At 40.2% G+C, this 14,977-nt stretch overlaps 1 protein-coding gene across 2 annotated transcripts in view; it reads left to right on the top strand.

Moving 5' to 3' along the window:
* The window catches only part of LOC306814087 (guanine nucleotide-binding protein G(q) subunit alpha), a 215,018-nt gene extending 201,109 nt beyond the window's left edge, over window positions 1–13,909 (top strand). The window contains exon 7 of one of the 2 annotated variants that reach the window (XM_079329802.1): window positions 11,035–13,909. In XM_079329802.1, coding sequence (XP_079185928.1) covers window positions 11,035–11,225 — 191 coding nt within the window. In that variant the 3' untranslated portion in view covers window positions 11,226–13,909. The remainder of the gene's footprint in view (window positions 1–11,034) is intronic. The other variant, XM_079329803.1, reaches the window with a different exon arrangement.
* The last annotated feature ends 1,068 nt before the right edge of the window (window positions 13,910–14,977 follow it).

Raw genomic sequence — 14,977 nt, 5'->3', positions numbered from 1 at the left:
AATGCAGCCCAGGATACCATTTGCCTTCTTTGTGTCAAGGGCAGACTGGTGGTTCACATTCAACCTAGTATCCACCAGGACCTTCAGGTCCCTTTTCTGCCAAGATGCTTTCTGGTTGGGTGGCCCCCAGTATATATTAGTGCCTAGGTTTGTTACTCTTTATGTGTGGGACTTGGCACTTGTCCTTGTTTAATTTCATGACATTCTTGTCAGCCCATTTGTCCAGCCTGTTAAGGTCCCTCTGTATGGAGCCATTCCTCCCAGTTTTGTGTCACCAACAAACTCACTGAGGGTACACTCTGCTCCCTTATCCAGATAATTAAAGATTATATTAAATAGGACTGGCTCCAGTATTGGCCACTGGGGTACCCCACTAGTTACTGTCATCCAACTAGACTATCAACTGCTCTCCCCTCATCTACTAGGCCAGTCATTTCAACATAGAGAGTTGTCAGATTTTCCATCAGTCAACTCAGAGAAACCAAACCCTTTTCCACTTCTCCTTTACCATGGGTAAGGGAAACAAAAAAAAAAAGGTTATGGAGAAGTAGGGCCATAGCCAGTAAGCCAGACCAGAAAGTCTTTTAAGGGTCTAATTCTGCAGATCTTCCTGGACTTAACCACTTACAGAAGGTTATGGTTTAATTTGATTTCTTTTGGTGGAATGATGAGGTGGATGACTGTGTGGATTACTCCCATCTGGCAACTTCGTATCACACAGCTGCTTACTCACAGAATTCACAGAATGACTCGGTTGGAAGAGACCTTCAAGATCATCAAGTACAACTCATGCCCTAACACCTCAACTAGACCATGGCACCAAGTGCCCCATCCAGTCTATTTTAAAACATACAGGGATGGTGACTTTACCACCTTCCTGGGCAGATGACTCCAGTACTTTATCACTCTTTCCATGAAAAACTTTTTCCTAATATCCAACCTGTATCTCCCCTGGTGCAGCTTGAGACTGTGTCTTCTTGTTCTGTTAGTTGCTGCCTGGTGAAAGACACCAACCCTCACCTGACTACAACCAACTTTCAGGAAGTTGTTGAGAATTATAAACTCACCCCTGAGTCTCCTTTTCTCCAGGCTAAATAACCCCAGCTCCCTTAGCTGTTCCTCATAGGGCTTGTGTTCCAAGCCCCTCACCAGCCTTGTTGCCCTCCTCTGGATGCGCTCAAGCGTCTCAATGTCCTTCCTAAATTGAGGGCCCCAGAACTGGACATAGTACTCAAGGTGCTGAATTACCAAAACATGAGTATTGGTCTAATATCGATACTCAACTATGACGGACAAAAGACTCTCTAACAATTTAAAGTTAGAAAGTGAATGTTTATTCAGCGCTGGGCAGCAGCATGAGGTAATCCTCTAATACGCACTGCAAAATCACAGGTGATCACAAAGTCTATTTATTAGCAAAGGATTCAAACAAATACATATTTATAATAACAGCCCCTCCCATTCCCCACTTCCTATGGTAATTAGCTTGAATAGCTATTAAGCATGTGTGATTGACTTCTTAAATTAAATGGGGTCGTTTTCATGGGGAGGGGTCTTAAAAGGAGGAAGTAAGGTGAGTCTTCCTCACTCTAAACTTTTGACCTTTTCTATCAGTGACAATGTAAATGATTTCTGGGGTTAATCCAATTTTCCAAAGAATGGGTTTCTGGTTGCATTTTCTATGTTCCTTTGGATCTGCTCACTAGTTTCATCTTTTCCCATTATAAGCGCAGCTGAGCAAACATAAAATGACAGGCGATCAATTATTTAAGTTTCAGATAACTACTCCCTCCTAACTTCTAACTTTTAATTATTTTCAGCAAGGTAACTAAAATCTTAATTTTCTAAGATCAGTGTTTCAGTGCGGCCTCACCAGTGCTGAGTACAGGGGAAGAATGACCTCCATGGTCCTGCTGGCCATACTATTCCTGATACAGGCCAGGATGCCATTGGCCTTCATGGCCACCAGGGCACACTGCTGGCTCATATTCACACGGCTGTTGACCAGTAGCTCCAGGTCTCTTTCTGCCTGGGCACTGTCCAACCACACCGTCCTCAACCTATAATGCTGCAGGGGGTTATTGTGGCCAAAATGCAGGATTCTACACTTAACACTTGTTAAACTTCATTTTATTGGACTCTGCCCATCCATCCAACCGTTCCAGGTCTCTGTGCAGAGCCATCTTACCTTCCAATAGATTGACACACGCTCCCAGCTTAGTGTCGCCCACAAATTTACTAATGAAAGACTCAATACCCTCATCCATGTCATCAATGAAAATATTGAACAGAACAAGCTTCAGCACAGACCCCTGAGGGACACCACTGGTGACTGGATACCAGCTGGATGCAGCACTGTTCACCACCACTCTCTGGGCCCGGCCATTCAGCCGGTTCTTAACCCAGGAAAGAGTGATCTTGTCCAAGCCGTGGACTGCCAGATTTTCCAGGAGTGTGCTGTGGAAGACAGTGTCAAAGGCCTTGGTGAAGTCCAAATAGACAACATCCACAGCCTTTCCTGCACCCACCAGGTGGGTCACTTGGTCATAAAAAGAGACCAGGTTGTCAAACACAACCTAGCCTTCCTAAACCCATGCTGGCTGGGTTTGATACCCTGGCCATCCTGTAAGTGCTGCGTGATGACACTCAATATAAACTGTTCCATAACCTTACCAGGTACTGAGATCAGGCTAACTAGCCTATAATTACCAGGATCCTCCTTCCTACCCTTTTTATGAATGGGTGTCACATTGGCCAGCTTCCAGTCATCTGGAACCTCACCAGTGAGACTGGACTGTTGGTAAATGATAGAGAGTGGCTCCACAAGCTCATCTGCCAGCTCCCTCATCACCCTGGAGTAGATCCCATCTGGTCCCATAGATTTTTGAACATCTAAGCTGCTCAGCAGTTTTCTGACTGCCTCCTCCTGGATAACAGGGGGACCATTCTGCTCCCTGACACCATCTACAGTTGTCCTGAGGACAAGCAGTCTTCCCACTAAAGACTTAGGCAAAAAAGGCATTAAGCACTTCTGCCTTCTCCTCCTCTGCATTTACTAATTTCCCTCCCTAACCCAGTAAAGAACAAAGGCTGGACTTACCCTTCCTTTCACCATTAATATATTTGTAAAAACATTTCTTATTATGTTTTACAGAAGTCGCCCTTTTTAGTTCAAATAGAGCTTTGGCCTCCCTAATTTTTTTCCTACATGCCCTAGCAATCCCCTTAAATACTTCTTGAGAGACCTGACCCGCCTTCCAAAGATGATACATCCTCTTTTTATTCCTAAGTTCCTCCAAAACTTCATTGCCCATCCAGGCTGGATGTTTGCCTCATCGACTTGCCTTTCAGTGCACAGGGACAGTTTGTTCCTGTGCCCTCAAGATCTGTGTTTTGAAGCATGCCCACCTTTCCTGAACTCCTTTGTTTTTAAGGGTTGCTTCCCAATGAACTCTGAATAAGTCTCCTAAATAGGCCAAAGTCTGCTCTCCGGAAGTCCAATGTAAAAGCCTTATTCATATTCCTCCTGATTTCACTCAATATTGAGAACTCTATAATTTCATGATCACTGTGCCCCAAGCGACCTCCAATCACCACATCTCCCACCAGCCCATCTCTATTTACAAACAACAGATATAACATAGCCCCTCCCCTGGTGGGCTCACTCACCAGCTGGCTAAAAAAGTTGTTCTCTATACATTCTAAAAACTTCCTGGACTGCCTGTTTTCTGCTGTGTTAAATTCCCAGCAGATGTCTGGCAAGTTGAAGTTGCCTACAAGAACAAGGGCTGATGATCCTGCAACATTATCTAGCTGCTTATAGAATAAGTTTTCCACCTCTTCTCCCTGGTTGGGTGAACGATAACAGACTCCCAGTAGGATGTCAGCCTTGTTAGCCTTGCCCTTATTTCTTATCCACAGGCATTCAACTTCATTGTCATTAGTTTCAACATCCATGGCATCAAAAGCCTCTGTAATATAAAGGGCCACCCCTCCACCTCTTCTCCCTTTCCAGTCTCTTCTGAAGAGCTTATAGCCATCCAGTGCAGTGTTCCAGCTCTGTGTGTCATCCCACCATGTTTCTGTGTTGGCAACTACATCATAGCTCTGCTGCTGCACCATGGCTTCCAGCTCTCCTTGTTTATTACCCATGCTGTGTGCATTGGTGCACATGCACTTCAGCTGGGCTACTGATTTCACCCCTAATTCAGGCTTACCACACTTGGGCCTGCTTCCAGATAGCCCAGCTGCATCCCCTTCTCCCTTCAAACCTAGTTTAAAGCCCTCTCAACAAGGTCTGCCAGTTCTTGAGATAAAATCCTTTTGCCCCTAACTGAGAGATGGATCCCATCTGCTTCCAGCAGGGCAGATGCCATAAAAGTTGCCCCATGATAAAAAACTCCGAAATTTTGCTGATAACACCAACCCTTGAACCACTTGTTAATGATTGGAGTTCTCCTATACCTTTCACCGTTTATCTTGGCCACTAAGGGGACTGAGGAAAAGACTACCTTTGTCCCAGTCCTATCAACCACTTGGCCCAGTGCCTTAAAGTCCTTTTTAATTGCCCTGACACTCCTCTTTTCAGTCTCATCACTGCCAGCCTTGAGTATAAGCAGTGGGTAATAATCAGTGGGCTGGATCAGTCTGGGGAGTCTCTCAGTGATATCCCATACCTGGGCCCCAGGGAGGCAGCACACCTCCCTGTGAGATGGGTCCGGTTGACATATGGGGCCCTCTGTTCCCCTCCAAAGGGGGTCACCTACTCTTACTACCCTTTTATTATTTTTGGTGTAAGAGGTGTTGATCTCTCTTGCAAATAAACCATAAAGGGGAGGCTCTCTGGGCAGATAATTTTCTTATAAATCATCCAAATAATCTGTTTGACTCTCCAGATCCAGGCCCTCATACATATTCTGAAGTGGCACCTGGCTAGGGGGTGGGGGTCAGGAGGAATTTTTATTATTGCCTTCCTGAGCAGGGACTCATTTCCACACCCCTTCATCCACCAGGTGCTCTTCTATTGCCTGACAGTGGGAGGCATAGGAATCTTCTGACTCTTGTTGGACCTCCCTCCAAGATGGAAGGGCTGAACTCCACCAGTTTATTTCCCTTTTGCTTTCCCTGATACTTCTTATTCTTTCAACTTCCTCCCTAAGCTCAGCCACCAGCGAAAGGAGATCGTTCATCTGTTCACACCACAGGCAGGCTTCCTCCACAACACCCCCTGAAACCACTGATAAGCTCAAACACTCCAGGCAGGAATGGGTCTGTAGACATACATCCTTTTTTGAGGGTTCCACTTAGTTTCATAATCTTGTACTAACCACAGTTTTTGATTGTGTAAAAACCATTACTAACAGAAACTCTTAACACCAACCAGCCAACAGAAACGCTGTAGACAACACAGAGCAAATCTTACTAGCAAGAAAACCTGCAGCCCTGCCTGCTTGTCCTGCCTGCACGAACTGCCACACAAACTGCTGTGCCATGCCCCTGTTTGCCCGCTCCTTTTTGCTGCGCTCCAGATCACCTCGCTCCCCAGAGGCATCTTCTAAGCAGCCAGTCAACATGGCAGGAAGCCCCACTCCCCTCTGCCTGTGGAGAAGAATCAGAAAAAAGGCAGAACCCATGGTTTGAGATAAAACCACTTTAATAATTGAAGTAAAATAAAATATAGTAATAATACTAATGACAATAACAATAATAATATTAATGAAAATAAGAAAAACAATTGATGTACAATAAAAGCAATTAGCACGCAATATAATTGCTCACCACCCACTGACTAATGCTCATCCCATCCCCAAGCATTGATTGGCTGCTTCTGGCTAACTTTCCCCAGTTTGCATACTGAGCATGATGTTTGATGGTGTGGAATATCCCTTTGGCTACTTTGGGTCACTTGGCCCAGCTGTGCTGCCCCCCACCTTCTTGTGCACTTCCTTTCTGGCAGAGCATGAGAGACTAAAAGGGCCTTGACTCAGGATAAACACTGCTCAGCAACAACCAAAACATCAGTGTGTTATCAGCATTATTCTCGTACTGAATCTAAAACACAGCACTGTACCAGTGTAGTAGTTTTACCTTGGCTGGATGCCAGGTGCCCACCAAGCCACTTTGTCACTCCCCTTCCCAGTGGGACAGGGCACAGAAAATAAGATGGAAAACAACTAGTAGGTTGAGATAAAGCAGTTTACTGAAGGAAAAAAAAAGAAAGAAAAGTGAACGTTTGCATGCACTTAAGCAAAGGGAAAAGTTAATTTCTACTTCCCATCAGTGAGTGATGTTCAGCCACTTCTCAGGAAGCAGGGCTTCAGCACATGTAGCAGTTGCTCCAGACGGCAATCATTGTAGAATAATGAATGCCCACCTTTCCTCCTCTCTCCCTTAGCTTTGCTATCTGAGCTGGCATCATATGGTATGTAATATCCCTTTGGTTAATTTGGGTCAGCTGGCCTGGTTGTGTCCCCTCCCAGGATCTTTCCCACGCATAGCCCCTTGATGAGGGTAAGGAATGTTAGAAGGACAGTGTTGTTCAGCACTAGCCAAAACACTGGTGTGTTATCAACACCCTTCCAGATGCCAATGCAAAACAAAACACCTTGAGGGCTGCTAAGGAAAAATGAACTCTCTCTCAGTCAGACACAATAAAACCAGCTACTAAGGAGGAAATGAATTCTATCTGTTATAAATAATAAAAAGATCAAACTGAATTACGAATGATCAAATGAAGCGATTTTATTTCGTGACCAAAATACGGTCCTCGATAGCCACAATCAAAAAGGACAGCTCGGAGCCCGGGATCGGCACTGGGTGAACACACACTGATCCGAACTCTATGGCTTTGGATCCCCCTATGTTCACGAATGTCTTCTCGGGCCGGGTTTGGTTTTATACAGTTTTTCTTCACCTGGAGCAGAGGTCGTTCTTTCTTTTCCTTGTTTCGCATATTCATGTAGCTTTCTTTCTCTGCCTTGGGCTGGACAAAAACATTTCTGGGAAGCGATGAATGTGGATGAACTGCTGTTGTTAGTTTGCTGCAATCCAGTATTGAGATGTATTTTCCTAACTCTGGTTATCTTGATAGGTGGTATTTATCAAGTACTCATCACTTGGGTGTTCCCCAACTGTCTCCGAAAGAGCAATCTCCGCCGGAGCCATTCCTATTAACTTACTAATTTAGGTTCCTCTGCTTTGTCAATAGTTGCAGTTTTGCAATTCTCGTGAGGCAATCCATTTCCCCCCACTGCTGCCTATGTTCTAAAGATTTTCTAATTATTTTTTTTTATATTTATACAAGCATGTTTTATTTCACATAAATTGCAAACCAACACGAATTATTTTATAACATATATTACATATCCCAGCCAAAACCAAGACAGTTGCAAAGTCTTTGGCTTGCACAGGTCACTGTGTGTCCCTCTCTGCTGTTCTAACACCCTGTTTGGAGATTTAGAAAATGGACACATATGGAGAACTCATCAGAATTAGGTATTTTTCAGCTGGATCACTTTTCCCATGTGAGTAGTACAATGAAAAAAGTAGCATAGAGATGAAAAATGATAACCAGGATGGCAAACTGGACTGATTAAACTAAGCAGTTGTACTGCACAGTATGTCATAACAACACTGGATGAGAGACTGAGATGTGCTTAAGGGTCAGAGCATCACATGAGGATATGCTTTCGCAGATCATGCTAAAAGACTGACTCAAAGACCAGAATGAAGTGCTGGGAGTGAGGAAAAGGACAAAAAATGTCCATGTTTGGGAAGGAAAGAATTAAAAAATATCTATCTGTGGGAGCACACTCCCCTCACTCCCCTCCAGAGTCTTCAAAGAAAATAAATGCTGACAATTACAAGTTAATGTAGCCAAGCTAAATTGTAGTGCTTTTTATACAGGACTTGACGATCATATAGAGAAGCCATTTTAGGACTGCTAAAAAGGGAGCTATGGACAAGAAACCTACTGATTTGTATTATAATTATTTTCCAAAATTATTTAGATTGTAGCCATGTAGCATTGTAAATCTAGCATTGGTTCACTCCCTTTTTCTGAATACCTGCGATGGCAAAGTTTTCTGTACTTGAATTCCAGTCAGAAAATAATTGAATTGCATTATCATGTAAGGGAAATTAATCCACAAACACCAGATGTTTATGTCCAAAAAGGAGACAGAGGAGTCCTTTTTGCTTTATTCGAATAAAGGGAGAGGCCATGGGGCATTCCCCTGGGATCTCTCGAATTTTTGGAGGACGCAGCCTCCCTTTTTATCCTAATTTCCCGGCCGCTTTTCCCTCTCTCTTTCCCCATTGGCTGAGGTACTCGAGATGCACAGACTTCCCGGAACGCCTGACACCTGACATTCCCCTCTAATGTATAACCCTCCCTTTTAATTTTTAATTCTTGTAGAATTCAGTTTTCCCCCTCCCCGTTGCTTCTTTCATCTTCTGTTACCCAATTTTATTTACCAGCAAACCTACAGTTTGTTTGTAAAGGCAAATCTCTTTTTCCATTCATCAATCAGTGTAATCCCTCCCATTGTTTCTTTTATCTCTAGGTGCTAACTTTACCTACCAACAGATCTACAATTTGTTTGTAAAGACAAATGTAACATTCCTCTCAATAATAACCAGACGTGTTACTAGGCAAGCAAAATTTAGTTATGGGCTTTAAATAGTCGTCCTGGTTTGAAAGGACAGGTGTCTGCCAGTAAGGGCAGAAGTTTCCCTTTGGAATAGAGACTTTGGTTCCACTCCCCTCCCCCAAGTATTATGATTGTTTGAATCAAGGACTCTGAGGCAGAGATAAGAGGGGTGGGAATAACAGCTCTTTTACTAATATATCTAACTATACAAACAGAAAACAATAACAGTTAAAATTGCTAACAGAACGAAATAGGTAACTCGGTGTCAGTCCCTTTAGATGCAAGCACGCTGTCTCTGTGCTTAGTCCAGAGCCCGGATCTGCCAAAAAGGCAAGCGGGAAACGGAGGCAGGAAGGAGGGGGGAGGGGCAGCAGCGGCCACGCCGGTCCCGGGCAGGAACGGGCTGCAGCGGCGGCTCCTTGCTCACCGTGTGTGTCTGGGTGATCAGCTGTGTCCGCAGAGGCAGGAGGCTGGAATTGGGCAGATGCAGGGCAGGTGGTCGCAGAGGGTCTGGCTCTCCTGTGCTCGGCCACGCGGCTGAAGATCCCGGGCGTCCTCCTCCCAGCTCGCCGGAAACCCGAGTGCCCTCCCGGAAGCCTCAGAGGCCCCTCCGGGGCCGTCCCCACCCACCCCTTTGTCTGGACTCATCAGGGACCCTGGGTGTAACCCGGCCAGCTCCATTGGCATGATAATGGGAAAAATTCTTTCAATTGACACAGTAACAGAAAAACACTCAACCCCCAACAATAGTGGAGTAGATTTTTAAAGAGGAACAAACCTGCCTGTGCCTACCCACTGTAAAACTGTTTAAAAAAATTCTAGGAAGTTGATTAAAACAATAAATGTCTTATTTTGAAGAAATCATTGTCTTTGAAAGTGTTGGAGTCTTTACAAATATTTAAACTTCTTAAGTGTAAAAAAAAAAATAAGGAAATTAATTTTGCTGCTCTTTCTATAGAATGTGATGAAGCTAAAGGTTATAATCTGTTGTATTTAGAAATTTTAAAAATATTGAAATCCTCTTTGCCCTAGTAAAGAGAAATTATTATGTTTATATGTCCTTCTCTACATCTCTGAAAATGTCTGTCTGTTTATGTGTCTATATATATACATATTCATGTGCATACAAGATATTGTAGAATTATGTTCTCCTTCCACAAAGCTTTGCAGCCAATAGATATCAGATAGTATTTTATCTTTTGTGTTTCCGCTGTTACCTAATTTCTGCATTTATCCAAATTAGAAATGCTTAAATTTGTATTTAAATATTAAAAGTCATTTTTATTGTGCAGTCATTGAAAGTTATGTGAGCACACACTAACTTCCTAAATACAAATTTCATAACCATTGAAGGACAGAACTATATAACATCTAAACATTGGTATTTATATTGTCATATAACAAGACCAGAAATAATGAGGAGATAGGAGGAAGAGGCACAGCAAACATACATGTTCTGTAGAAATCCACATTGCAGAAACAGGACAGTGGAATAGTGGCCTATGAAAATTGCACTGGAACAGTATATGTATATACAGTATATGTATATACAGTATAGGAAAAAATAACTTGTGGCTAATGTTCCTACTTCTGTGCTACTCTTGTGGCTGTGAACATTAATCAATTATCACTCCTACAGAGTGGAAGTCATTATTTTGCCTTCTGCCTTATGCAAAGCAGAATATGCAGTTTAGTTACATAGACTTCATGTTCTGAGAATTACGAATGTTTAAATTTAAAAGAATTTGTATATATAATTTAGAAAATTGATTTGTTAGAACATTAAGTTTTGCAACTGAACACCTTTAGCTAGCAAGCATATATATTTTACTATCACTAAATGTGGTGGTTTGAAATTGGAATTGGTGCCCCGTGTGAGGAAATTGAACCAAACCCGCTACACTAAAGTAAATTAAATTCTGTTGGGGACAGTGTCAGACCAGTTTAAGATGTAACTTGATTGTGCTACATTTTAAAAGAATGTACTTAAATATAAATTAAATATAGTAGACTGAAAATGGGCCATATCTATTAATTTTTAATATATTTATGAGTATAAAGACACTAATTCTTCTGTTGTTCATTTTGTGGGGTCATCAAGTTCATCTCTCCATTTTTAACACCTAATGGAAGAAAGAGGATAGTCAGCACAAATTGAACAGCTCTTCTATTATCAACTTCTGGAATTTCCTTCAATTTTTATTTTTTAATGGACCCTACTGGGAAAAAATAGTATATGGTAGTATTTGTTAGTAAAATTTTTCCTCTCTTATACAATGATAACAGACTGAGTCTTTCTTCTACTCTTGAGGTTCCCCTCCAAAATAAGCTCAAATACTGAATTGACTTAAGGAGAAACTGACTTTTTCTTCTTAATTATCAGGACCACAACGGGATGCACAAGCAGCACGAGAGTTCATCTTGAAGATGTTTGTAGACCTGAATCCAGACAGTGACAAAATTATCTACTCCCACTTCACTTGTGCTACAGACACAGAGAATATACGCTTTGTCTTTGCTGCTGTCAAGGACACGATTCTACAGTTAAACCTGAAGGAATACAACCTGGTCTAACTGTCCCTACAAGGCCCTCCAAGACAACCTTTGTGTGATTGAAGGTACACAAGAGGGACTGGATTATCTGTGAAAACAAGTTGCATAATACTAATTTATTGCTGGCCTGCGCTCTGCAAATGTTCACAGAGTTTTTTAGTTAATATTATGATTTTATTTAAACTATATGAAGGAAAACCAAAAGATGCTTAAGTACATTCACAGTACATTTTCTTATTTTTTAGGCAAAATCTTGTGACTCAGTGGTTTCTAAATTCTCAGTCACACACTCACAAAGGATAACAGGTTTTTGCTATTGAAGCAAAATCAAGCTGGTTTCCTCTTTCCCTGACCCTTTCTCTCCCTCCTTCCTTCCCCCCTATATTTTAAAAGTTTGATGGCAATTTTGCCACTTGTATTCCTTGATAATATATTTTCTGTTGAGTGATTTGGTCAAGAAAATTACTATCATGAGAAGTAATCAGTCATTCAAATTTTGCAGAATGTGCTTTCTCTGAAGGATCAAAAGTATTGATAGTATGATTTTTTTAATTCTTAAAATTAGTGTTCTCATTGTTTTCACTTCTGAGACTAGAATATTGGAAATTGCAAAATAGAAATAGTTGCGTATTGATTTAGAATTTAAACATACTTTCACAGTTCAGAAAGATGTATAGAAGACAGTAATTAAATAATTAGACCAGCTTCAGATATTCATAGAATATCATCAAATCTCTTTTTAATTGCCATGTGCCATTATTTTCTCTTTTCTTTATTCACTAATGACAAGTAGAAATGTCATGGACACTATCTTTTCCCCAGTGACTGCAGCCTGAAACGGGGATAGGGATTTATTTTTCAGTTGTGTGCATTTTTTCTTAAGTTAGAGTTTTTTTAAAGTGTTTTTCCACAGTAAAAGAAAAATAATTTGTTGCATAAAATCTTGCCAATTATGGCTTTTTATGAAACCAATACTTTTGAAACATAAGATAGTGACTGAAATGCCAAACTAATGGATTGTGAATTAACCTGATTCAGTCAACTGCCAAATGATAACCATAGTTTTAACTCATATGTTCCTGTTTTTATTAAGTGTTCCATTTTCTAATGCCAAAAGCAACAGTGTGAGTGAATATGCTACTCAGTAAACATGTATAGAAGACAGTTTAATTTTCTCCTTATGGCAGAGATGTCATGAGATTGAGCACAAAGTTTTCTCTAATATCAAGCACCTTTGTACGGCATGAAATTATTGATCAATGATCACATTCAGAAACCTTTCTTGAAAAGGTTGCCTCAACCTATTCACAGACATTTTATAGGTTTCATGCAGAATAGTCTCTCTTGATGTTCTTTAGAAAGATTTCATAATGCAAATCACTTAAAATTTAAACATGCAAATTTTTTAGCAACAAAAATGTAGTACTCATCAATGAGCAGCTTGGGTTGAAAGGTATTTTTGACCAGGTGCATGATTGCTAGCAAGCTACAAAGAACTTTGAGGTCAGACACGATTGAACTACTTACATTGTCAAGTAGCAATAGGGTGCACTCAGCACAGAAGTTGCTGCCTCTCAACAGCAAAGGAAAGGTGGAAAAACAATCTCTTATTACTTGAGTAAGAAAATTAACAATAAACACTAATGAAATGTTTTTCATCCTTAATACTCCCTACTCTAAAACAACATTAATAGGAATAGTTGCTAGTTTTTGTTCCCTTGTAAAACACTTTAGAATTGGAAACTGATTGTAGGTATAGTGCAATTATGAATGCTATAATCATTGTACATACATATATATGCCAGCATACATATTGCCTTTATATTCATTAATTTTTGGCAAATTGAATGTGCTGTGTTGATATGTATCTATGTAATTGTATAACATATCTTATAGCTGATTCACATTTTAATGTTATTTTATTTACTTTTTTAAGAGAAGAATGTAAATTTTTTTTAGTTTATTCCTGACTAGGTATTTGCTTCTTTTATTTAAAAAGCAACAGAAAAGCTTATCATAGTACAGAATTATACTAGCATTGTGTTATATAGAATCATTTGAACATTCCTGAGTAAAAGTAATTTGGAGACACACAGAGGACATTCATAATCAAAACAATGCTTAAATCTTGTCAGGGCTTTATACAGATGTAGAAGCTGTTTTTGTTAGAAGAATTTATACCATTATTTCTAGGATTAAAATATAAGCTCTTAAATATCAATTTGCATTTGAAAGATTCAACTTCAATTAATTTTACCTTTCTAAAAGCCTTTTTTAGAAAAGGGAAATTAGAGACGTTTCAAATCACTGAACATAAGTACTAATGGATATATGTTATTTTCCTAAAAATATAATACAATGAACCCATCAGATCAGTTAAACATTTATTCGGAAATTACATAAACCTTAGATCTAACAATAAAGTTGCTAATATTGAAAATTTTAAGGAGTTAAAAAAATTATTTAATAAAGCTAAAGCACATCGTTGAAGGCTATAAAAAGTGACACGGGCATTCTAAATGTATCATCAGAACAGGTGTTTTTGTTATATATGTAATTATAACATTGACCCTGATCTTAGTTATAAACATAACAAATCTTCTGTTTTAACCATTGACTCTGGAGTGTGTGATAATGTCCCTTCTTTCAGCCTGTGAATATATTGGTCATCTTGGATTTAGTGATATAAATAGAACTGTAGGGGGGGGAAAAAGCAAAAAAAAAAAAAACAATGTTGTCTAATGAAGGTTTGGGTTTGTTTTATTATGGGATATTGGGTGGGTGTATGGGGGTTTAAGTTTTAATATAAAAATCTTTTGTATAAAAACAAACCAAAAATTTATTCACACTTTATAGATATAGTTGGATTGAAAAATTCAAATGTGTGTGCCACTGGGCTACTTCTGGTATATTTTAATTGAGTTGAACCAGTGACAATGTTTAGATCATTTAAACAATCTGAAAAAATATAGTCAGCATGCTAATGCAAGCCTTACATGATTCACGTAACACAGCATTGCAGTGTGACAGTGTTTGCAAAAACATTTAATTTTTAAATGGCAGATGTTCTCATTTACAATATATCCCATTGCTCTTGCTGTTTTAATTGGTGATTTTCACTATGCATTATAGTGCTTGTGTCTAGAAGTATGTGCCTCTAACATGAAGCTGAAGGCAAGATAAGACAGGAACCCTTTTAACTTTGAAAAATTACATTGTTTCACTGAATGTCATGAATGGGAGAGAAGGAAAACATTGGGAAACTATTCTAGGTGTACAAGAAAGCTGTAATTGTGTTTTGCAAAAACCGTAAACTTACTTTTTCACTAATTAGCTGTTTACATATATAGGATGATGAAGCTATAAGGGTGTTGTATTTCACTAATTTGGTTTATATTGCACTGAGAAAAATAGTTTGTTCTGTACTCCCCTGGAGTCCTGTGAAGTTGGTTCAGCCCTCCCTTAGCCCCTCCCCGCTGGTGCAACCCCATTGGCTGCAGCTGGGTTTCCCCTCCCCTCACCCGAAATTTGAAAAGTACCTGCAACTCCATGCTCTGTCTCTCTTTTCCCTGGACTCTGTTCAGGAATAAACCTTGGATTACCCAGGAAAAGGAGCCTCCTTTGGTCTTTTGCTTTGTCCATGTCGAACCCCCTCCATCTCTGACCTAGAGCTAGCCAGAAGAAAGGTTGGAGAGTGGGGAGATCTCAACATAAGGGAAGTTAACTTTTATAATTCAGACTTGATTTTCACGGTAACCTGTAATTTTAAATCA

Source organism: Erithacus rubecula (genome assembly GCF_903797595.1).
Source record: "Erithacus rubecula genome assembly, contig: SUPER_W_unloc_2, whole genome shotgun sequence".
In the NCBI taxonomy this organism is placed as follows: Eukaryota; Metazoa; Chordata; class Aves; order Passeriformes; family Muscicapidae; genus Erithacus; species Erithacus rubecula.
This window is presented reverse-complemented; position numbering and strand designations above follow the sequence as displayed.